Source organism: Halyomorpha halys, unplaced genomic scaffold, assembly GCF_000696795.3.
Source record: "Halyomorpha halys isolate HHAL.00 unplaced genomic scaffold, Hhal_1.1 Scaffold894.1, whole genome shotgun sequence".
NCBI lineage: Eukaryota > Metazoa > Arthropoda > Insecta > Hemiptera > Pentatomidae > Halyomorpha > Halyomorpha halys.
In genome coordinates this window covers 537782-562592 of record NW_027110846.1, presented here as the reverse complement: position 1 = coordinate 562592, position 24811 = coordinate 537782, and the positions used below count along the sequence as shown (strand labels likewise).

The 24811-nt window shown below is 29.6% G+C and overlaps 2 protein-coding genes across 2 annotated transcripts; one reads left to right on the top strand and one right to left on the bottom strand.

Moving 5' to 3' along the window:
- The first annotated feature begins 106 nt into the window (after positions 1–106).
- LOC106686891 (glycerophosphodiester phosphodiesterase 1) lies at positions 107–3837 on the top strand. The gene is made up of 6 exons (XM_014430481.2): positions 107–560; positions 639–814; positions 1208–1313; positions 1397–1489; positions 2786–3015; positions 3569–3837. The coding sequence occupies exons 1-6, from the start codon at positions 204–206 to the stop codon at positions 3699–3701; spliced, it is 1095 nt and encodes a 364-aa protein (XP_014285967.1). The 5' UTR covers positions 107–203; the 3' UTR covers positions 3702–3837.
- Positions 3838–9695: 5858 nt separating this feature from the next.
- RpI1 (RNA polymerase I subunit RpI1) lies at positions 9696–24777 on the bottom strand. The gene is made up of 12 exons (XM_014430475.3): positions 21298–24777; positions 19894–20013; positions 19026–19292; positions 18810–18924; positions 18328–18407; positions 17033–17189; positions 16856–16953; positions 16466–16675; positions 13889–14036; positions 13622–13807; positions 13004–13149; positions 9696–9962 (listed from the first exon to the last, which is right to left on the bottom strand). The coding sequence occupies exons 1-12, from the start codon at positions 24633–24635 to the stop codon at positions 9833–9835; spliced, it is 4995 nt and encodes a 1664-aa protein (XP_014285961.1). The 5' UTR covers positions 24636–24777; the 3' UTR covers positions 9696–9832.
- Between the last annotated feature and the right edge of the window lie 34 nt (positions 24778–24811).

Below are 24811 nucleotides of genomic sequence, written 5' to 3'. Positions count from 1 at the left end.
ATTATGATTGCCAATATTTTAAAATTATTAAAAATAGGAATGCTCAAATTATGGAGAGAGTACGTCTTTTTGTTACTGTATTACAATACAACACTGATTTTAATCACTTGTTTATTTGGGTTATCAGCAAAATTTGAAGGGAGGAATCGGGGGTTGTCTGGTGATGGGTTTTGTGCCTTGATACTTTCTTTGATAATTTACAAATGCCTCTCGAAATTAACAGCATTAATGTTATCGACTCCCGATTGGCTTTTTCTTGTGTCTCGTTATGGACATATTTTTTTGGTACATTCATTCTTGCTGTTGAAGCTACCAATCCCCTTTTCCTCCTCGTCCTTCTAACTGGACCAGTTGCCACATATTACTTTCTTCTACAAATTTCAATACCTCAACCCAATTTAGATATTGCCGAAGAAATTTTAGGACGTCCACTTACACCTGAACATACAAAAGAAATTGATTGTGATGAAAAAGAAGATCATCGTGTGCAGATGCCAGTCATTGCCCATAGATTTGCTGGTTTGGATGCACCAGAAAATACTTTAGAAGCCTTGGAAGTTGTATGTTTTTGTTATTAATAAACATAACGAATCTCTGTTTTTATCCATAGTATTTTAATTATATATGTATTGTTCTAGTGTTATAAGAATGGAGCAATAGGTGCTGAGTTCGATTTAGTCTTGACCAAAGATTTGGTTCCTATATTGTTTCATGATATTGACCTCGATAGATTGACAAGTGCGACTGGTGAATTGCAAAATAAAACATGGGCTGAACTGCAGAATCTAGATGTATCAATAAATCACCCTTTTCAGTAAGTATATAGATTTTAGTTTGTTTTTTTTTGTAAAATAATGTTAAAATTTGTAATATCAGATTTCCTCAACTCTTTTCATTACTCTGCTGACAAGGTAGACTTGATCGACGCACTTCTTGGTTTTTATTTATGTTTGATGATATAATTTATTATTGTGATAAATTGAGTTAAAATATAAATGTTAAGAATTATTGTTCTGAAATTAAAGACGGCAATGAAGACCTGAAACACTGATCATTTAAAACTTATTTATTATTTATTAACTAATAGAAGAAATAAAGGAAGTTTGGTTGCCACATATTTAATTTTATTTAGTTGTCTCCCCATAAAATTAAAAAAAGATATGATACAATTTTTGTTATAATTATAATTTATATCATATTATTTCAGTGAAAGATTTGTGGGTGCTAGAATGCCTTTATTTGAGGATGTTATCAAAAAAGTAATTGAATATGACATGAGAATTTTTATTGATATTAAAGATGAGAGGGTAGAGGTATGATTATTTTATCTTAAAGTTTATTTAATTTTATTTAAGTATACAGTACTTATGTAATAATTTTTTTTTTTTTTAAACAGATTGCAAGAATTATTGTTGAAACATTCCAGCAGAACCCTATTTTATATCGAAGGGCCGTTGTAAGTTCCTTCAACTTTTGGATTATTTATAATGTAAGTGAACATATTACTTTAAGTATATATTTTTCTTTGTTAAATACAATTTATATTTCATTCCTTTATCAAGTGTTACTGCTATTTATAATAAAATTTTCTTTAGCCAGATGTATCTTATGATAATTCTATGAAATGTAAACTAAAAGTATTCTATTCTGCCATACAAATTTTTAGGATAAAATTATGTTTTGGATTTATTGTCCTGGTGTCAAGATTGAAATGATAATTATAGTCAGTCTTACCAGTCCTACTCCCATAACTCATTGCTCACATATTAATATAACTAAGCATTAACACAATAATTTGCCTCCTATGATGGTAACATGATAAAATCTTCTTGGTGTTTTAGTGATGCTATTTGACTTTTTTTTTCCTCAACCCTTATTAAACTCTAACATTTTGAAGAAAAAAAACTTTTTTTTTTTTTTTAAGGTCAAGTAAAATTAATAATTTTCATTTTGTAAGTTTATCCATTGAGAAAAATCCATTGTTGACAAATATATTTTCTAGCTGAAGAATATTAATGAAACAGCCACTCCTTTCCCTTTATTTGTGATTCTTTTTCTTCCAGAAATGCACAAAGCATATTAGATAATAATTAATAAGTTTCCACTCCAAATTACTTAAATCCATCACACCAGTTAGTTGTTTTCTAAATCTATGTGTTATTAAATTATTATTTAATTTGAAATACACTAATCAAAGAATCATGCTAATGCTTATAAGTAGAAGTAACTTAAATACTGTGCTGCTATTAGTATAGTGGATACTTTCTTTTCATTTGAACTAATGGTTCATTATTTTGAAAAATAAATGCAATAAATATAAAATATATATATATTCATAGATTTCCTCCTTCATTCTTTTTTCGTTGTTGTTTTTACATTATTGACAAAATTATGTCACTAATTTTTTTATTATTATAGTTTTTTTTTATTGGCACTACAGATCATAACAATCTTTATCTACATGATGTGTTCATACTGACATTCATTGCTTCCGAACCAGTTGGCCGATCATCCTCACATATCCTGAAGAAGTAGCATTTTGGTTTTCGATTATGAGTGTTCACCCATCCATTTACCTTGCTGAATGTTAACTTTGATTACCTCTGTAAGTCCCTTACCCCACACAGCCGTCCTGACCCTTATTTTTGGTGAAAGTCCATAAAATTGTTGATAAAATAAAATTTTTACCATTCATTATCTGTGATTAAACATGTAGGATAATGACCATTTATTGAGTTTTTTTTTTTATTGTATGGAAAAGTAATTTTTGTTCTTTTCATTTTAGATAAGAAAAAGAGATCCGAATATTGTCGCTTCTATGGCTTGGAGGCCTTATTATATGACATATTGCAAATATTCAGTCATAGAAGATGAATGTATTCCCTACAACAGAACACCAATTATGTATTATTGGGGAAGGTTGCTGGATCATTTAACTACATGGTTTTTTAACAATTTAGCTTATAAGTTGTCAGGTTTTTCTGCAGTTCTCTTATGCAAGGATATTATTACTGTGTAAGTATTGTATAAATTATTAGTAACATTTGATTACTTTATAGTAAAGATTAATTGTAAAATACCATGGTATTAGAATGATAAACATTACATGACCTCCTAAAAAATTAATTATTTAAATTTAAATTCTCAATTAAATTAAATATGTGATTTGATAATTATCAAGAGAAGGGACTACTGAATCAATTACTTCCATTTCAACCAAGAATCCAAGTGATCTTGTGTATTAAAATAAAAAAAACCTGTATTATAATAACTTGTTAAGGGTTCTGGGTTCAGTACATGGTAAGGAAGTATTAGGTCAACTATCATGTAAGGATATGATTTAATTGGGATCATTCTAAAAGACGAGGTTTTCCTCCCAATTAAGGGTACTAAATTTACAGAGGCTGGTAATTCCTCAGGAGGTTCTTTGTTTTCCTGGGTTCATTGCTTTACTCATTGAACTCTATCCCCTCCCCCTTCTTGCATATAAATCGTTTTAATGAAATATAACTTTTGCTAAAATTGTATTTGTAGCAGTAAGTAATGATAGTTTATTTGTTTGTTAAAGAGAGGTGGTGAATTATTGGAGACTGAGAAATGTTCGAGTCATAGCTTGGACTGTCAATTCTCCTCTAGAGAAAGTTTATTTTGTGAAAAACCTTGGAGTTGCATACATGACTGATTCAATGCTTGGCAACTGAACTTCACAAATCATGATATTACTTCTGAAGTTATTGTTTCTTTGAACATTAAAAAGATATTAATAAAAAATATAATTTATTTTTCTGTCAAATTACATATAGGAAGAATAATGTCTGTAAATTAATTACCTCATTACTTTTAGTTTTTTCTTCCATCTCGTGTGTATTATTTGATTTGTATATTTATGATTTATTTAATGTGTACATGATTATATGAAAGTAATCATGTTTTGCATTTGCATCAATATAATAGTTACATAAAATAATGAGGCCCAACAATTGACTATGTACATTTTTTAAGTAAATAGAATAAGATATTTTCTTCTGTAGTTTATTTGCATTTAAGGTTTCTTAGAATTATGTTATTTCAGATATGGGCATTAGTTTTTTCATGTTTAGTATTATTATAATCATAAACTTTCTTGAATAATAATGTCATTGTTCATTAATGATAAAAGTTTCATTCCGAGAATGAGATATACTTATTTCATAGAGCTAATAATTTTATTGCCTTAGTGAAATATCCTATTTTTTGACCAAAGATAAACATTGTAATTGTTTCCTTATGTATTAAAGTAATTTGATTTGTAGAAAAATTACTTATTAGTCAAAACAGGATTTAATATCAGCCCAAGCAGTGGGTATGGTACTATGTTTAAGATCTCAGGAGAAATTAGGCTGGGAGAAGAAATAAAAAGTGCATTAACTCAAGAGAATGTATATTATCTTCTCTTTAATCTGGAAGAGAGACTTGTGGAATGACAAATTACCAGAATGTTCATTGAATTTCATCTGGAAAGTTGATTTAATTCATAATCAAATTTATATATGTTAGTATTTTCAAATATTACCATATGGAATAATTAATAGTATAAAGTACCTGCTAAAAATTAAATAAATCAAGATTTAAGTAACATTAAAACTATTATTAAGATAATTTATTAGTCTGGGAGCAGTAAAGATGTAATAAATAAAAGACAGGTGATAAAATAAAAAAAAATTATTGGGTTAATATATTTTTCGATATGTGTATTTCTTGAACACTCACAAGCTTTAAAAAAACTCTTACCAGATTATTGAGAATATAGTGTGTTCTAATTTAAACTGTATTCAGTCTTAGTTATATGATAACTGTCTCCCCTGATCCAACCTTGCTTTGTATCAACCAACCCTAATGTTTGTTGTATCTCACAAGTTAGGAGCTTTGTGACAAAAATTAACATGTAATTTTTGTTACTTTCTTAAACTTATTATTAATTTTTTTTTCTTGTTACCAGAATCATAATGGTGCTCAAGTTCATGGTGATTCAAAAGTTATCAAAAACACTGAACCATCATTTCATTTGGATTATTAGATTTATTTGGAATGTCTAAGAACCTCCTAAAAATCTCAAATCGCTGATTTATGATTTTTTTTTTAAATTGAATGGTAATCTATAATTTTACTGCATTAACATTGGATATGAAATTACAGAAAGTAGTTATTAGGTTTTTGTATTATTAATTCTTTACGGGGAGATGGAAGCCAAAAAAATATTAAATTTTTAAAAATATTTTTATATAAAAGATGACTTTCTGGTTTAATTGTATATTATATGTAATATGTTTAATTTATATGAGTACTGTTATCAAAAAAATAAGTACCTCTGCACTAGTATATTAAACATTTTCGGAGTGCGGCAAACAGGAGTGCTTGTCAATGCATTAAATAATTATAACCATGATGTAGTAGATTTAGAATTAATTTCTGAAATGTTATTTAAATTGTCCTTGTGTAAAAATCAGTAATAAAAAGAGTTCAAATACAAAACATTTTTTAGTATAGTTTATTGCGTTTTTCTGAAAGTTTATGTTTTTGGCAAATAAATATTTTCTCAGAAAGTGATTGTAGGGCTTCCTCTAAAAACATTATAACTGCAAAATTGTTTTTTCAGCATAAAAAGCATCTTCATAACCTAAACTGTCTGTTGCTAGCAATGAATCAGTCCTTAATCTTTAAGGAAGGTTCCTATGTGCTTAATTAAAATTAATGTTAATTTGATCCAAGATACAGTTTTATTTATTTTTATTCCTGAGAAGTTTAATGAAATGACAATTATAACATTTTTAGAGGAATCTCTTCAGTTGAGGCATTCAGTCATAAGACATGGTAACTGAAAATATTAAAACTTTCACAATGTTTACATATTTTATTTTAAATCCTGCATTTTTTACACTAAAAGATTATTATTATTTGTTTTCGTCTTTACAGCCTGATAGGAAAAAATATTTTGTATTTAGAAACAATAGCTTGAAAAGCTCAAGATTTGTTATTTATTTATGAAAATACACAAATCCTTTAATTTTACAACAGGTATAGAATTAATGTGAATTAAATAGAACTGATCAAAGTAGACAAAACTTTGTTATGAAAACTGTTTTTTATAACATCGTCTTGGACATATTTGGTCACGTCCAATAATAGTCAGCTATCATATATCTGTCCCTCCGCCCTTGATATCTCCACTTCGTTTTCTTGATGGAATCACTCATTATTTTTCTTCACTGCAATCCTTATAGTGGTCAGAAAATCTATTCTAATGGCTTTCCAAAAAGTGTACTATAATACTCATGTTAGCTCCAAAAGTTTGAAGCAATTTGTCAATTATTTCATGATATTCTGTTGATTTATAGTCATCTAGTGACGACTGATTCAATGCTTCGCCATACTTCTAATCCAACTTGAGTTATAGGATGTTTTTCTACAAAATCATTGTCATTTATAGGATTATGGATTTATGGTACATCAAAGATGCCCACTCTCAATTTTTCCGCTCTGAGGTCAAGAAATGGTTGACAGATATATTTGAAACATTCATCATACTTGTCTAAAGCTTTCACAAATAACTAGTAAATGGTACCAGTAAATATCAGTACTAGCAAATCTTCACTATGCATTTGGGTAAACTCAAAAACTTTGTGTATCAACTCTACTCCATTAACATGGTGGCACAATTATTAGTATGGTTGACCTTTGTGTCCTGTAATCTAGTAACGAAGTGCCCCTCAAAAGTTTCACAAATTATGCTTGATAAGATTGTTTAACAAAGTCATTTATTTTTCTTTACAGAATTTTTCATACATGTAGTGAATGGAATGTAGGATCGGGACTGTTAACTAACGATTTAGGTTAATTACTCTTAACTTCCAAAAAGATAGGAAAATAATGAATTTTATTGATGCATCAGACTTAATAACAAAATAAATAAACTGACAAGAGAATAGAGATAACCAAAAACACTTTTGTTTTGGATAATTCAGTTTATTGTGAGAACATATATATATTTTTTTAAATAAAAAAGCAGAGTGGCCCAATCCTTGTTTCCTCTGAAAAAGCCATAAGTTACTGCATTTATCATAAATTAATCCTATTCTTGGACCAAATATACTGCATTATAAAACATTAAAATCAAGAAAATTGTAACAACTGTTTCACAACCAATTTAAACTTGAAAAGACAGTTTTTTTTTTCTGAACTCAATGATTATCAAGTCTCAAAAATGATTTTTTGAAAGGTATTGTGTTCTTAAATAGCAAGTCAGAACAGATGTGTCAATATAATTCCTACGAAGTAAAACAAGAATCAATGAGAAACAGTCCCAGTCATAGATAATGGGTAACCTAAAAAATGAGTAACCTCAGTTAGAGTCTGAGAATGGTGGAAAAGTAGGTGGGCATTACCAAGTTCTGAACTGCCTCTTGGTTCATTCCCAGTAGGAGAGGTTTGTTATGGAGTGGAGGGGAGAAGTAGCTAGGGTGCGAGGTGCGCAAGTTCCTTCCCTATAGGCAAACTCATCTTAGATGCACTATACCTAAGTGTAATTACACTTATGGTTTGGCTTTATAATACAAAACATGATCATTCCTCATTTATTTTTAATAACATTAATTGTTTCTTTTTCTATTTTAACTTTCTAAAGGTAATTTTTACCAGCTACTTATTCTTTATGAAAAGCTTTCTTTAATTTTATTTACACTAAATATTGTCAAAATATGTCTTCTGGACGCCATTATTTTCCCCCTCTTCATACAGTGAAACTTCTCTTTAACATTCATCAAAAACTCAAGAGAGAAAAATTGTCCTTCCAAACTTAAAAACTGTTAATGTGTGATGTAATGTGAATTTAATGAATAATTACGCCCTACTTATGTAAACAATTTTTCTTGATCATATATATATTTATTTTTATTCCTATTATCATTTATATATAAATAGTTGACTTTATAAAATCAAATCATGGAGAAGATGGTCAGGGTTGCGGTGAAAAAAGGAACAAAAATAGTTAACAATTTATTTTCCGACATTTCACCCCACTTTGTAGAGCTTGAGCAGGGCTGTTCAAGTTAATAGCTTTAATGACTTTTTGCTATTAAAGCTATCAACTTGAACAGCCCTGATGAAGCTCTACTAAGTGGGGTGAAATGTCGGAAAATAAATTGTTAACTATTTTTGTTTCTTTTTTTACCGCAATCCTGAACATCTCCATAATTAATCATTCTTGTTTGACAATATAATATTTTCTTTAGTTTGGCAATACTTTTAACTTTAAGATTATGTTCAAACATAACGTATTTAACCACCTACCTCCACTTACTTCACCAACTTACTTCTCTTTCCTCCCAATGTCCTCTCATTTTCGTGCTTGCCAGCTATCTGTCTGGTATGTCTGCTATCTTTTCATTTTTTATTTTATTCTTGATTTTACTTTTCTCCATCTTTATGTGTGAACTGTATTTTTATGTTTTATTTTTATCTGTTATTATTTTCATTTTCATTAATTGTCTAAAACCTTTTGTTATTCTTATTTAATTTTATGTTTTACTATATATCTGTTTTATTTTCTTTAATTTAAATTGTTCATTTTTATATGTCATAATTAGCCCCACCTTTGTTAAATCTTATTTTTGTTATCTATTTGCTTACTTTTTTTACTTCATTTGAGAGTTTGTATCTTTTTTAGCCCTGATGAAGCTCAACTATGTTGGCTCAAATTAAATAGTTTTGACTATTTGACTTTTTTTCTTTGACTGCACTAGGACTACCACCTTCCTTTTATTTTCCCTATTTATTAAAAAAAAAAGTAACCCATTTTCCCCCCTCATACTTTGGTAGATAATTTGGACTTCAACATTAGCTTGGGGAGAACACATTAAAAGTCCTTCCTGATTCATTTTCAATGATGATAATGTTTTAAATCAGTTGATTTTTTTAAAGTGCTTCTAGCTCCATCAGTAGTTCTTGTTGCCTTTTGTGATATAGCCTGCTTCTATGACATCAGTATGATAACAAGCTTTAATTTCAATAAGAATGTTGAGGTAAAGAGAACATTCAGGAGCAACATTATTGACTATGTTGGTTTAGGTTGATTCTCTTATACACCATCAACAGATGATGAAATTTTTGTTGAATGTTGGATAAACTAATAAGCAGCTTTTTCACAAAGTTGTTTTTCTGTTTGGATGAATAAATGAAAATCATAACAACATCTAGGTGAAATTTATGAAACTAGAAATTGAAATTAAACCCATGTTTGTGATTCTTTATGAAAAAAAAATTGTAAAAAGAGTAGTGTGACTTGCTGGCCTTCCACAGCAGGGAGAACAAATTATCAATTCATGTCGAACAGCTGAAGGAAGTATGTACACTCTGAAAGTTTAATAAACCAATTACTGGCTATCTCAGGACCTGTGAACCATTGATTTATTAAAATCTGATAAAAACTTATGGTTTAAATGAAAATTTTGCACTGGATATATGTTAAATGTATTAGTATAGTCAATCATTAATTGAATTTAGAAAAGCAATAAAACAAACTTTTAAAATATATTTTGTTTCTAAAATAAAATTACTAATAAACCTGTCATTTTTTTTGGAATCAATAAAAACTTAATTGAAAACTACATGGAATAATTCTAACATTTTATTAAAAAAATTAAAATTTAAAGAACAATTTTTACATCTTATTAATAAATATATAAAAGGCATTCGGCAACTTATTTATTTACAATTTCCTAAAATCAGATTATTTAAAATATTTTACAATATATAAATTTTAGAGTAAATAATTTGAAAAGGGTAAGAGGTTAAACAGTTAGGAGATTATTCTTTGCAGAAGGCGAAATGAGCCAGTGCCACTTTTCACTGGAGCTCCCAGCATCAGGCGGCTGGATGGTGACGATAAGTCATCTCTTTTCTCCCTTAAGACTGCACTTTTCAAAAACCTATAAAAATATTTTGTATATAATATTAAGCAACTTATTGTTTTTAAATACATTGTATTAACATAAAAAAAAATTGTCAAATGAACATATAAGACAGCCGCTAGTAGTATCAGTGACAAGTTGTTCCAGTTCCTCAATTATACCAAATACTTTTTGTCCTAAACGTTCCTAGTCTAACCTGGAGTGGAAGTGGGTTGACAACATTAACCTCTGTTTTTTAATTGATGTACCAACTATTGATCAACAACATGTTTTCAGCTTCCTGTATTTTTGTGGCATGGGAATAATCAACTATTATGAATCAGATTTTTTTGAAAAGTTTTATTTCTTTTTACTTTTCAACAATAAATCATTGTTATAAAACAAGAGAAAAAAAATTTAACTTTACTCAATATTAGAGGTTTCATGTTTCAAGATCTGTAGAATCGAACAAGAGCTTGCAAATAGCATTGGTGCATATTTGGTCTGTTGCAACAACCACCTGTTCAAGCGACTGTATGGAGCACACCAAATATGTGTTTTCCCTTCCAAAAACTGTACTACACAATCCAGACAGCGAGAAGTGGTTGTTGAAACAGACCTATTGTAATGTTATTTTTTCAATTTGGTTATTGATATTGTTTGTTATGTTATGGTAACTAGAGAAACATTATATTAAAATGTTACAATGCAAAAATTGACACAATAAATGCATATTGCTTTTTTTATAAGCTTATATTATTTCTATATTACTATATCAAATGATAAAATAAAACTGAAAATTAATGTTTTGAATTTATTATTAATTTATTCCTGATATACTTGAATATAGGAGAAAACATTGGTTATTTATAAAAGAAATGTAATTTCTAATATAAACAAAAACAATTTAAAATTTAAATTATATAATATAAACTTAAATTTAAACATCAAATTAAATTAAATAAAGTTTTTATAATTGTTAAATAAAGTAATTATAATTTGTTGACTACTTTCTAATAATTCTTCGTAACTAATATCAGTTTCAAAACCACCTAATTTGACTTTAAATATTTTTTTTTTGTTTGAACATTATTACAGTTATTTGATCATGATCACAATTAAAAGAGTTCACTGTTTAATTATATTGTCTTATTAACTTATTAAAAAACACCTGTACTAATATTTGACTAGGGTAATTTTCTCAAGTGAGACTAAAATATGTCTTGTATGCGTGGATTCTCAGAAAGAACTGGGACAAAGACATGTCATGGATTTATGGGGACAAAGACATGTCATGGATTTATGAAATCTCAGAAGGAACTAATTTGATCTCTTCTTCCAGTGCCTGATACTGGTCAAAAATATAAAACAATAAACGTTTTTTTCTTTTTTAACTGTCATTTGGATGTCTCTTTTAAAAAAATTGTTGAATAGTTTTTAAGTCTTCAAAAACTTAATCCATTTTATATACATAAAATATTACGTTTTACAAGTACTCACTACCATTAAATATCATCAATTACAAGTGCAAGGCGACCTGCGTTTTTTTTTCTATTTAGACTGCACTATTCTGGTCTCTTAATTAAAATCATTCTAATGTTTGAATATTTAAATTTATAACCCAAAAACTAAAATATTTATTTCACATTCAAATGATTAAGTAAGTGTTATTTATCCACATAATGCATTAATTTAAAACATATTATAATCCAATATTTCAAAAGAATTATTTATAAATTGTAAATGATTCTAAATTTAGACTTATGAAATAAACTATAAGTTTTTATATATAAGAAATATACATTTTCTTTTATCATTAAAATAATAATATATAGGAAGATGGTCAGGGTTGCGGTCACAAGTGAAACGAAAATAGTTTACAACTATTTTATTTTCCAACGTTTCGCCCCACTTTGTAGGGCTTCATCAGGGCTGTCCAAATGAATAAGATAAGTATCTTATTCATATATAAGTATCTTATTCATTTGGACAGCCCTGATGAAGCCCTACAAAGTGGGGCGAAACGTTGGAAAATAAAATAGTTGTAAACTATTTTTGTTTCACTTGTGACCGCAACCCTGACCATCTTCCTATATATCAATTTTTACGGTCAACTACATATACATATATTTAAAATAATAATGTTTTCTCCATATCAACTTTTTCTTATAATTTTCTTAAAACTGACTTTTAATTGTTCAGTTTTCTATGTCTCTGTTCTGTTCATTGTGATAGTTAACACTTTTTGATTTTATTTGACTAGAGACGTGAAATATCAGTACAATATACTGCAACAGAAGAAAGGTGGAAGCAGTCGCAGACTTCTTAAATTACAACCAAATATGTAACACTGTCACTGCAAAGGGAGAAGTATATAGAAAAGTCTAGCTCCACATCTACAAGTTGATTAGCCATAATTAAAATAAGGAAAGACACTACGATCTGAATAGTCTCTGGGGGCATAGAAACGTGGATTCTTAGGTACTAGAGGAATGACATGGATTTTTGAATGATTAAGGAAATATGTTAAATCAGGACAGGTAATGACAAAAAAAAAAGTCAGGGTTTAGAAACCAAAGTGGCAAAGTGGTTGGTTACCGAAATAAAAAAATGGAAAAGAATTAAGGAGTGCAGAACCTAAGAGGTTAGCTTTGGTATATATATTTTTTTAATAAACAATATCGAAATTTATTGGTAACTGTTCATGCTTTAATAAATTGATACTATTAATGTCATCCATTAACTCTAAGATTACCTCCAGCATGTCAGTAGGATGAAAGGATAATTAAATTTGGAGATCGTCAGCACATAAAATCTTAATATTATATTTAATTATGAAGATTCTCATTAACCATGTTGGAGAGGTATTGGTTTTTTGTATAAAACAATAGTAGGAACTGACTCGGTAAACTTATTGAAGGAGAGAGTTAAGGGTGGAAACAAAATTTGTTGAAATAACTCATGACTAAGAAAAAATTAATTATAAATAAAACTATGACTTAAATGTTATGGATACAATATTTAGTTATTAATGATTCACTATGTTCATATGTTAATAATAATTCAATTTATATTATTACCCTAATGATGATTCAAAGCTCATTTGCTGCAGAGGAGAAGCGCCCCCTTCCAAACCTTTTCTAGATAATGGCTGATAAACTCCATTAAAAGTCATATAATCAGCGATAAGGTTTAAATGCCTCGGGTCAACTGTGATTCCATAAACCTACAAATAGAATGATTCTAAATTACATACTTTGATTAGTAAAATTTTGAATAAATATTACTCAATATCAGGAGAAAAAAGAGAACTCTCTAAGTCTTTGTCAAGTATATACAATTAAGAAAAAAATCATGCAATGCTGACAAGGCGTCACTAATACTTCAAGGTTATATTGTTACTAGATGACTACATTAACGATATTATGTTTTACAGCCGAAAATTTCAACAAAACCTTTTGGTGAGGCCATCTTTTGCCATATGGCAGAAACTTATTTTTACACCCATTAGAATTGGAAAACAAAACAAACCATACCTAATGATTTAGGAATGATTGATTATCTGCTGAGTTCATAAAGTAAACTGGGTTGATTTTATGATTGACAAAATTTTTAAAAATATTTAATTTTATTTTTGAAACTAACCTGATTTGTTTGTCACAGAAATATATAAAAAGTAAGCATTTATGTATAAATACCTTGAACACATCCTGTATTTCCTTTACAATTACTCTTGTAGCTGCTTCTATACCATATGTAAGTGCCATAGCATGAACATCATTTGTAAAAAGTCTGTTAAGATCAAGTAATTTGTCATAAGAATACATTTCAGACATATTAAGTCCATCAGTTCTCAATAGTGGTGTACCTCCACTCCTTTCAGTCTTTAACAGAAATAATAAAACTAAATTCATAGAAAAATATTGAATGGTTATAAATGATTAATAAAAAAAAAAGAAAAGTACTTGAACAATAGCCCTCTTGATTCCTGGAACTTCATGAATAATACTGGAACTGCAAATATCTCTAAGCTTTGAAGACATGTTGAAGCGACTGATCCCCATTGGCAAACTAATGGTAACTTCACACCACTGCTCTTTCACGGTGTCATACCTAAAAATAAAATCTGGAGAGTCACACATAAAACAGTAAACCTAGATCAACAGTAAATACATTAGCTAATAAGTAAATTATGTCTCTTTTGGGTGTAGAACCAGGTTTGAAGTATAAACTGCTTCACTTAATGGATTTATAAAAGTCTCTTTAGCAACAGATGATAAGCTCGAGATGGTAGACAGGGTAATAAATTTTGAGCAAAAACAAATTTATTTCCAAAACTGATAAAAAATTATATAAGAGAAGAAGGAAAGATGGCCAAAAATTTAGGGGAAGTTCCACCAATAATGGAAGAAGCTGCTTTTATTTTGAAAAAACTCAAATCCCAGAAGACTCCGGTGCCGGGTAACATCAGTAATGAAATTTTAAAAGCAGCAGGGAATATTCTAATTAAAGAACTAACAGAATTGTTTAATTTGATTCTTGAGCAAGGAGAAATACCTAAACAATGGAAAACTGCAAAAATAATTCGGCTGTGTAAAAAAGGTAACAAGTATGATAGGCAATATGTTAATGTTTTTCCTCAAATTTCTCTTAATCATTTTTTTCTCAAATATTTTTCTTATTGATCATCTTGATTCTCTAATCCCCCTTTTTCTTCTCTTTAATTCTTCTCTTCGCTGACCTCCTGGTTCTTACTTAATCCTGATAAAATTCTTAACATTCTCTGCGCCTTCAAATCCCACCATCCTTGCTTACAGAGTTCACTTTGGAAACAGAAGTAAACCATTCTCTTCCTTCCTTTACCTCTTCATCATAAGGAACCTCAGCATCGTGGTACACAAAACTGACTAGCCTCGGTAGACTTTTAAGCTATCACTCCAAACATCATTTTCATAAAAAAATCAACATAGTCAAAATCTTATATATCACTGTCTTTCCCTCTCCTATTTCTACCTCCATCATACCAACATAAATTTAATCTCCAACCACTTACTTTTCTTCAGATATTTCAGTCAAATTTCCAATCTCCACTATCTTACCTAACATTCCTCTGAAAATATCCCATCACCCAACACAAATATTATAATTCCTACCTTAACTCTATTACCTCCAAACTCTATGAACATTATATATCCTTAAACAATTCATTTGATCTCGACAATACTTCTATTTTACCCAATGTATCTAACCATGACTAATGACTCCTCTCTGGAAAGTATTTATATGCAATTAAAATCTTATCCCATTAATCACAAAACTTACAAAATTAGAAAACCCCCTATCTTTAGCTTATTCCCAAATAGTCAATTTATTAAAACATTCATTACTAATTATCCATCCACTTATCTTCACTATTATCTTATTATGAGTGTATTATTTTTTTAACTTTCATTTTATTTATACTTGATTTGTATTTTTATTTAATAATTTATTCATGAATTTTTTTCATTTTGTTTCTTGATTTTTTCACTTCTTACATTATAAAATAATTCTGACCTTTCACCTCTTTTTAAGGTAATTTCTCTTTTTTAAACATCCATTAGTTTTACTTATACATTTGTTTGCATGTGCACTGTTTACATTTATATGTTTCTTATGTTAATTTCAATTTTTCTTTATTTAAATAGAACACTGTTTGAGTTTTTAATATTTTTTCTCCCTTTTTTTTATTTTATAATATTTTCAATGTTTGTTATCTTCTTGCAAAAATTCTTATTATTACAATATCATACATTACCATCTTATATCATTATTTGTTTTCCTTTTAATTTCTTGTAAAATTGTTTTTTTCTATTTTTCATTCTATTATATTTGTAATCTGATGAAAGCCTGAAATTTAGGCCAAACCATTGACACAAGTAATAACAAAATAAAATGTTTCTCATATTTATATTCATCACTCAACTGATCTCCATTTACTAAATAATGTTAAAAACTTATTAAGCGTAAAAAGAAAAAAAAAAAAACTCAAAACAATTAAATCAACATTGTGCCAAATTAGTACCCATCCTGTTTAATATTAATTTTTTTTTTCCCATAAGAATTGGAATCCATCCGAAACTAGCAAGCTTTCAATTCATCAAAACATTTTATTCAAACAACAAAATAGCTTTAAGTCTTTCCTAACAATACTTTATTTAAAACTTTCAGTCAACCTGTAGTATAATTAAAAAATTAAACTTTATAAACTTAAACTATAATAAAGAAATACTTCATTTAAAGCATTATAAAATAATAACCGAACTGTCAGAATGAATAAAATATGAAAGCAAAAGAACCCAGTAGGACCTGAATTGAGGAAAAAGATAATTATAGCCAAAAAAATTGTTATAAGCGAGAGCATTATAACAACGATTTACAGTAAATTTTCAAACATTTAGGTTTTTATACATATGTTAGGTATGTTTTTAAAAAATATAAAAATTAAATCGCTTTAGGAACTAAAATCATCAGGAAGGAAAGAAAAAATTGATTGAGCTCACTTGTACTCTGATATACACTCGTGACTGGTAACAAGAGACTTCCTTCCAATTACTTCTTTGTTTATATCATGAGATGATTTTTCCTCATTACTATCTTCTATTTGCTCTTCAATTTCCCAATCTTCTTCAGCTTCTTCTGCACCCATCTCCCCATCAACAGAAACATCATCCTCCATATCTGAATATTGCTGTTCTTCCAGCTGTTGAGCTCTAAAAATAAATAAAATAAGTAAAAGATCTAGTACTAAACAAAGTAATTTTATTAATAAGATGGTCCTGCAAGTTGTCAGAATTATCTGATAAAATCACTAGTAATTATTTCACTACCCGTACCATCTTTTCCTAGAAATACTATACACTGGTCAACTATAAAATTTTTTAATTTTATACCTCCTTCTAGCTGTGGTCGCATCATCATCATCACCTTCGGGTTCTTCTTCAGAACTTTCATAATCATCACCAGCAACAACTTTTGTTTTCTTATTTTTCTAAAATGCATAACATTGATAATTGATAATTATTACTAAAATTATGTTTATAATGAAGCTAATAAAATAACATAAGTACTCTGCTTGCATCAGCTTCCCCCTCTTCTTCATCATCATCACCTTTGGAGGACTTAATATTGCCATCTTCAGCTTCACTGGTAATAATTTCTCTAACTTTTTTCCTTTTTGATTTAATACTATTCATCAAATTTTTTAAAAACTTTTTTTCAACATACCTACAGTGGTCAATTATCAATAAGTATATAAATTATAAAATTTGTAACTTTAAAAATAATATCTATTATAAATATTATATTCATTAAAAAAAAAAATTTTTAAATAAATATGAAAAGAAGATAATTGGGGGTGCGGTCAGAATAACACAAATAAATTAAAAGCATATTTATCAGTACCTATGTTTCTGCCAGAATTTCTAGCCTTCATTTGTGAACAAAGTTCTCATAGTTCATCTGTGAACTAAGTCCATATGGTAAGGACACCTAGGAGATCTGTGTCCTACTATATTAAATTATTATTAACTAGAAATTTTAATTTTTTGAAATGACTACCATTTCACCATTTTGCCTGTGGGAAAATGGCAAACACTAAATTAATGTTTGCTGCCTCCATTAATACAAATGAAAATGACACCTTGATAGGACATTGAAAAGAGCAGACAGGGCCTAGAGAGAATGTGCTGGTCCCAAAGAGGTCAAACAGTTAATTAACAAACTATCCTCTTCTAGATCCAAGTGGCTGATATACCTAAATAGAAATGGATCCTAATTGATAATAAGAGTACTCGCTGCTCATTGCAGACTTAAAAGACACCTAAAACTTTGTGGAATAGTAAGTGATTAAACCTACCATTTTAGTGGTCAGGCACCAGAAACTACTTTGCAGTTTGTAACTATGTGTTATTCAGATACAGACTACTAGAATTTGATACAATTCTAGAAGAGAAGGCTTAATCAATTGAATGATATACCCTTTTGAACTGCATTAGCAAAAACAAATAGGTTTTCATTGGTTGGTTATCTTAGAGTAGGCAAAAAGGTAGCCCCACATGCCAGACTATTTTCCCCCACCAGTATGAGGACCAGTATGTTTAAATATTTCCTAAAGATATAAATATTTTTATATTCAAGGAAGTGTAAACATAAAAATAGTTGATAACTATCTTTTGATCTATGGACTGGACTTTTAGATAGGACAACCTTGGTACCTTGGGCAGATCTCCAGAGTGGTCATCCACATAGGAACAGACTATACTAAACTTAATATTTATTGCCTAAGAACTGCCAACCCAGCTCACAAACTTAATTATAGAAAAAAAAAATGAAAAATCATTAAAATAAATTTTAAAATACTTACTTTAAAATCTGTTTCGGTGTTACTATAGTGTTATCTTTATAAGCTTCATGAGGTAAAAATTGCATTTTTAGAATGTACACCTAAAATATAACATATTAATAGTTTTTTCATTTATGTTTGAGAATTCACAAATAATTAAAAAATTGTTTATCATGAATTATGATCCAAGATCTTGCGGGGCTCTTATGGGCTCAGGGGACCTTGAAACATTTATTTTCATAAAAAACTCAAATTCAAAATTTGTTACGATCACAAAACTTCATATTTAAGTAATTGAAACTAGCAAAATGAGTATTTTCATTACAATTTTTTTATATCTAATTATCATGAATACTTGAATAAAAATATGCAAGGTGACTATTGCTCTATTGAGAGATATTGACACAAAAATTTACAAGAAAAACACCTAAAGCCTAAAATAGTTGATTTGTGATTACATAATTATTACTCATTTTACTTTTATTTTTAATAAAAAAACTTACTTGTTGCCTAGTTGGGCTTAACTGAAGTTTTTCATGAATTGATATGCTTTCAAGAACATCAGCTAGTGTAATCTTTGTTAATTTCCTTCTCAATTTATTAATTTGACTTTCCAATCTACAGCAGAATAAAAAGGAATAATTAATGATTGTTTTGTTTAAAGAAAATTTTGAAAGTTGAAACTTCAAGAAAGTAAAACACAGAACACAAATACTCACTTGGGTACATCCTTAAAAGGTATTACCATAGAAGGAGTTTTAATATTTCTTGATGCCACCATCAATATTTCTCGTAGTCGCGGTATACCCAGTGTTACATTCATTTCACCTCTACCAGCAAAGTGAAAAGTATTCAATGTCATTTGAGTAGATGGTTCACCAACAGATTGGGCAGCAAGAAGACCGACAGGTTCACCAGGAGGACAAAGAGATAAAAGTGCTTTTTCACAAATTAGACTCCTAAGTTGTTTCTCTTTCACTTCTTGGCTGTGAATAAAGCATACAAATTTAATCAATCAATATTTATTTGACTTTAGCAAGAAACAAAAAAATATAAATATTCAAAATAGAAAAATCTTTGAAAATACCCTTATTATCCGAAATAAAAATGTTGGCTAATAAACTAACTATTAACTCCAACTATCATATGGCATTATACTTAAATTATTTATTTGTTTTAACAAATATTTTAATTTTATAAAACAATAATTTTGATTATTCTTCATATTTTTATATTAACGTTCTTCAAAATAACTGATGATTTTATTTTATTATTAATAACCTAATACATTTTTATGTTGTTTTGTAAAAGAAAAGAAAAGAAATTGTGTAAAGTTTTACGACTACATAATAAATAATCAATAAAAGGTTATTTGAGACTGAATTAGGGAGTAAAGATGTTTAGGATAGACAGAAATATTATAAAATTGTTTTCAGTAATATGAATGAACTAAATCTACATACTTTTTTTCTGAACATAGAATGTACAATGTGAATCATTCCTTTCTCTCCAGACATGTATGTACACACCCATTCAATCTCTTACTCAATATTAATTTAACACAATATGTAAAATGATGACACTTACTGTTGCTTCATGTAATTATTAATAAGAAGATCTAAATTTTCAGTGATTGAACCATAGTGTCTGTCTGGTTGAAATTTTGATATGATGGGATCAGGAGTTTTAAAACAATTTTCTTCATATCTGTGGAAACATTATAAAATATAATTATTGTACAAACAAACTATACTTATAAAGTTAAAAACCGTTCCCTAGAGAATCAAAGTTCTGTCCTCAATACAACCATGACCAAGTAGAAGGTACATTTACCTCTTGTAAAATCCATTAAACCCTTGGTAATTTTTACTTGTAAGAGGGCACATTTGTGGGATATTTCACTGTCACAGAATGAAGTGTAAATGAGGCCCAGAGAAAAAAAAAGTTCATACCCAAGGAAGATGACTAATGTCACTTATTGATTTTCTATATAACCAATAAAAAGTGAATGCTATTAATATTAGCTATATTAATAGTATCAGTTGTCACAGACCTTTATGTCATCCTTCTCTATGGCCTTATACCACAAGATTGATGAGAGACAATAGAAAGTAATGGACAGTAAAATCCTTAAACACCATCCTCTTAATCCACACTCGTCCTCCAGAGATTACTTCTTATTCACTACCTTGAATCACTGTTTAGGCCATTAGCAGCGGAGGGAGCAGACTTTTAGTTAATGGCAGTCTCATGGAATGAAAAGTTGACCCACCCATTCAGGTTAGAAGAGGTTGGATAACCAATAACTGCCACCTTTCCTCTCCCTGTACGTCAGAAATGACCAGATAAGGTATAGAAAAAAAAACTCCTATAAATCACTTGGATGATAATGATTCAGAAGCAATGAAGTAGTCAAGTAGCATGTGCACAAAAGAGGAATATCCAAACTTAGATAGCGATAGTAAAAGTGTACAGCTCATGCCCATCGAAAAATACTGAAAGCATGGTTTGTAAAAATTAATCAATAAATATATAAAAATAATTATCGATTTTTTTTTTTAAATTAACCTCTTACATTGTTTGTTGTATTACTACTGAAATAAATATAAACTTTCGACAGTTATCTGGAATTTCATCATCATTATCTGGAATTTTTGTCATTACATTTTAAATATATTATTTTTAAAACACACAAATATTTATCATCAAATATGTAAAATAAAACTTTGCTAATTGCAAAGGAGTACACTGATTCATAAAAGATTTTTGATCAGCAGCTTAATAAACCCATGCGATTATAAAAAAATTCTGAGGCTTGGTTATGAGTTAGAAGTGCTCCAAAAATAAGAAGTAAAATATCCTAATTCTTAGTTCTTAGCATAGCAGCTAAGGACTAGAAGGAATACTTATTAGAACCACTAATGAGCCTAACCTTCACCAACTAGATAACTTCAACAGACAAGACAAAATATTAAAAAAACTGATACTTACGCAAGCTTCTCTTCTGGTGAAAGTTTATTCCATAATTTACAAAGCTTTAGATTGTGATGTGTTCTTCCTTTTGATGGGTTTATAGAAGATGATTCAATTTTACCATACATACTATGACAAAAAGAAAGAAATGGACTTGTTCTCCTAGGATTTGTATCTTTTACTTCCATCCACTTCTTAACCTTTTTATTATATGATCTTATAGTTTTAATATCAGTTGTTTCTTTAAAAACTTTTAGAACATTTTCATTACGTACAGCATAAAAATTATTAAGAAGGAATGGTAATAGATCCCCATTTAAAAACTTGTATTTAGTTACCTCCATACCATCTTCTCCATAGAGAAATTGCACAACAGAGCCATCACTATCACGCACAGTCATATCATAATGAACATTAAGACCTTCCAGATGTTTGACCAAGCATCTCTGTAGATAACCACTACGGCTAGTTTTTACAGCAGTATCTATAAGGCCTTCTCGGCCTGCCATACAATGAAAAAAAAACTCTTGAGGTTTGATACCAGTCATAAATCTTCCATCAACAAACCCTCCAGCTCTGGGAGATGTGTCATGGCTAGAAAAACTAGGTAATGACTTTCCAGAAACCATGAGAGGAGGTCTTTTACCTTCTAATTCAATCTGCCCTAAGAGACAAGAGATCTGCATCGTGTTAACTGTTGAACCTTTAGCTCCAGACTGAACCATTAACTGAAGATTATTGCTGGGAAATGGTTTTAAAAGACCATTTGGGACACAAATTTTATTGATTTCATTAGTGTACGTATCTAGTGCTGTCTTGTATTTATGATCCAACAGGGCACGGAATGTTTGCTCTTTGGCATGTTTTTGAGGTAATTCTTTCTTTAAAGAGCTACCAATAGGTATGTCAATTATGTTGGAAACTACTTCCTCACCAATTTTACGAGCTGATTTAATCAACTTAGTCCGTTTCTCATCACTATCTGTCAAGACCAAAATATCTTCAACGCCCAAAGAAAATCCTTCCAACTGAAGAAAGGCTGTAAAAAGTTTAGCAAGGGAACTTAATAAAGCACTTGACACTTCACCACCATATAATTCATACATACAATGAATTAAACTGTAAGGTGTTGCACCATAATGTGTTTTATCAAGGACTCCACACAATAGTTCTCCTTGTCTTATGACAACTTCTTCTTCACTCATTATTTTTTCATCCTTAAAAGGTGTTCCGCCAGCTTCCCATTTTTCAGATGAGCCCCTTTGCCAAGCTTTACAGGAAATTTTTGCTTTAGAGGTGAGATTAATTAGAACTTGTCCTTCTGGAACAATGTTTATTATCAAGGTTGATATAATTTGTTTTCCTGACCACAGTTGAACAGGTTTCACTATACAAGGTTTCAATGTTTTTATGCTACCTTGCTTAGAGGAAAGACCTTGAAACAACAAATGCATATATTCATTTTTCGTAAACATTTTACCTCTAACTGAAAGCCTTACTCCAGATACCATGTAATCCTGTATAAGCCCACTTAAAGGAGTACCATCTTTAGGAACCAAATATTGTTTTGAAACACCGACAATATTATAACCTTCACTCCTAGCTACTTCATTCTGAGGGAAATGAGCATTCATTTCATCACCGTCAAAGTCAGCATTATAAGACTTACAGTTTGCATAATGAAAACGAAAAGTTTTTTCACCTTTTAGCACTCGTGCTTTATGAGCCATTATACTAGGACGGTGAAGAGTAGGTTGACGATTTAAAAGCAAAATATCTCCATTAATTAAATGACGATGAACAATTTTACAACCTGCTTTTTCACCTGGAGTCAAAAGACGTTTTGCTAATCCTTCCCTAGCTACTGCATCACCTCCATTAATTTTTAAAATTCTCCTATTTTCATCTTCAATAAAATTAGCACCAGGATGAACATCAGGGCCATTCATGACTAACCTACGAAGTTCAGTAACATTCCAAACAGTCACAGGTACAGGATAAGTTAACTTCTTAGCAAAAGCTTCTGGGACACCTATTTCATCAATATTCAAATTGGGATCAGGAGTAATAACAGTACGGGCAGCATAGTTGACTCTTTTTCCCATCATATTCATTCTCAAGATACCTTGCTTTTTTTCAATAATTTGCTTCAAGCCAATACCAGTTTGACGACGAGCTTTTTTCATGTCTACATCTAAGAGACAATCAACATTTGATTGTAATTCCTGCCAAGCAAATTGTAATTTCTCAGTATAATCCTTTCCTCTAATTTTTTCAATAATTTCTTTGCATTCAGTAGAAAGTGCATCTTTATTTTCATCATTGTTCATAACTACAATAATACTTCTAATAATAAGACAATCATTCAGAATAGCTTTATAAATCATGTTCTGGGGATGTTCAGTAATTATACCATTGACACAATTAGCAGGCCTTGAATTTGATGGAGTGACAACTACGTTGGTTATAAAAAAACTCTCAACAGGATCAATTTCAGTTGTGTGTTTCAGCATAGGAACAATACCTTTCATAATTTCAGCATCGTTTGCCCAAATTTTCATCAAATAATCCTTGCACTCCTTGGCGGTAACATAACTGTATCCAGCCATTGATACATCTGCATCAGATTTTCTAGAAGTTTTGTATTTATGAGCAGTTTCGATTTTCCCTATATTAATTAAAATTTTATTGCCAGTAATATTAATACAATTCCAAATTCGCTTACAAAATGGACATCTTTTACCTTTATACAAATATGCAATAGATTTTTTTATGAATGAATTTCTCAAATCACCTTCTCCTTTAACTTCCTGATCAGTCTCTAATCCTTTAGACAGAACTTCTTCAACATACTGCTCCATAGAAGTCGAAGTTAGAATTTCTTCCGCAATATCACTTTTCGTTTTATCCCATCCTGATATTAGTTTAGAAAACTTTGTTTCCATTTCTGAAGCTTCAGCATAATAACCTTTCTCTAAAAGTTTCAACTGACATACTAATAAGCATTTCACACTGCTGGGTATCAGTACCTTGAAACACTGAATACAAGATATCTTTAACACATTTTTTATAATTTTATGATACAATGGGTTAATCACTGGCAGAGGTAATTCTATATGACCCATGTGACCAGGACATTGCAGCGTTTTTAATTTACAAGTTGGACACTGTCCATTATAGTCTACTGGCCCTAAAGCTGGGTCATACAAGCCTCCAGGCAAGGGATGTCCTAAAGAATTAAATGACAAAGGAGTAATTATTTTCACAGCACTAAGTCTTTTAATGTCATCTCTATTAAAAGTGCTAAAAGTAAGACTCTGTGCACTGCAGTATCTTAAGTCAGATAATCGCTCCATGATGTAAACCACTTTTCATAAATAGCACTCTAAACTAGACACAAACAATATTTAAGAAAAACAACTAACAACTCAGAGCACAGACTACACTCGACTGCTCCGAAGAGAATGTGTTCCTATACACACACACTCAACTCTAATGAAACTGTCAAGTAACCGCATTGCAACCTCTACCC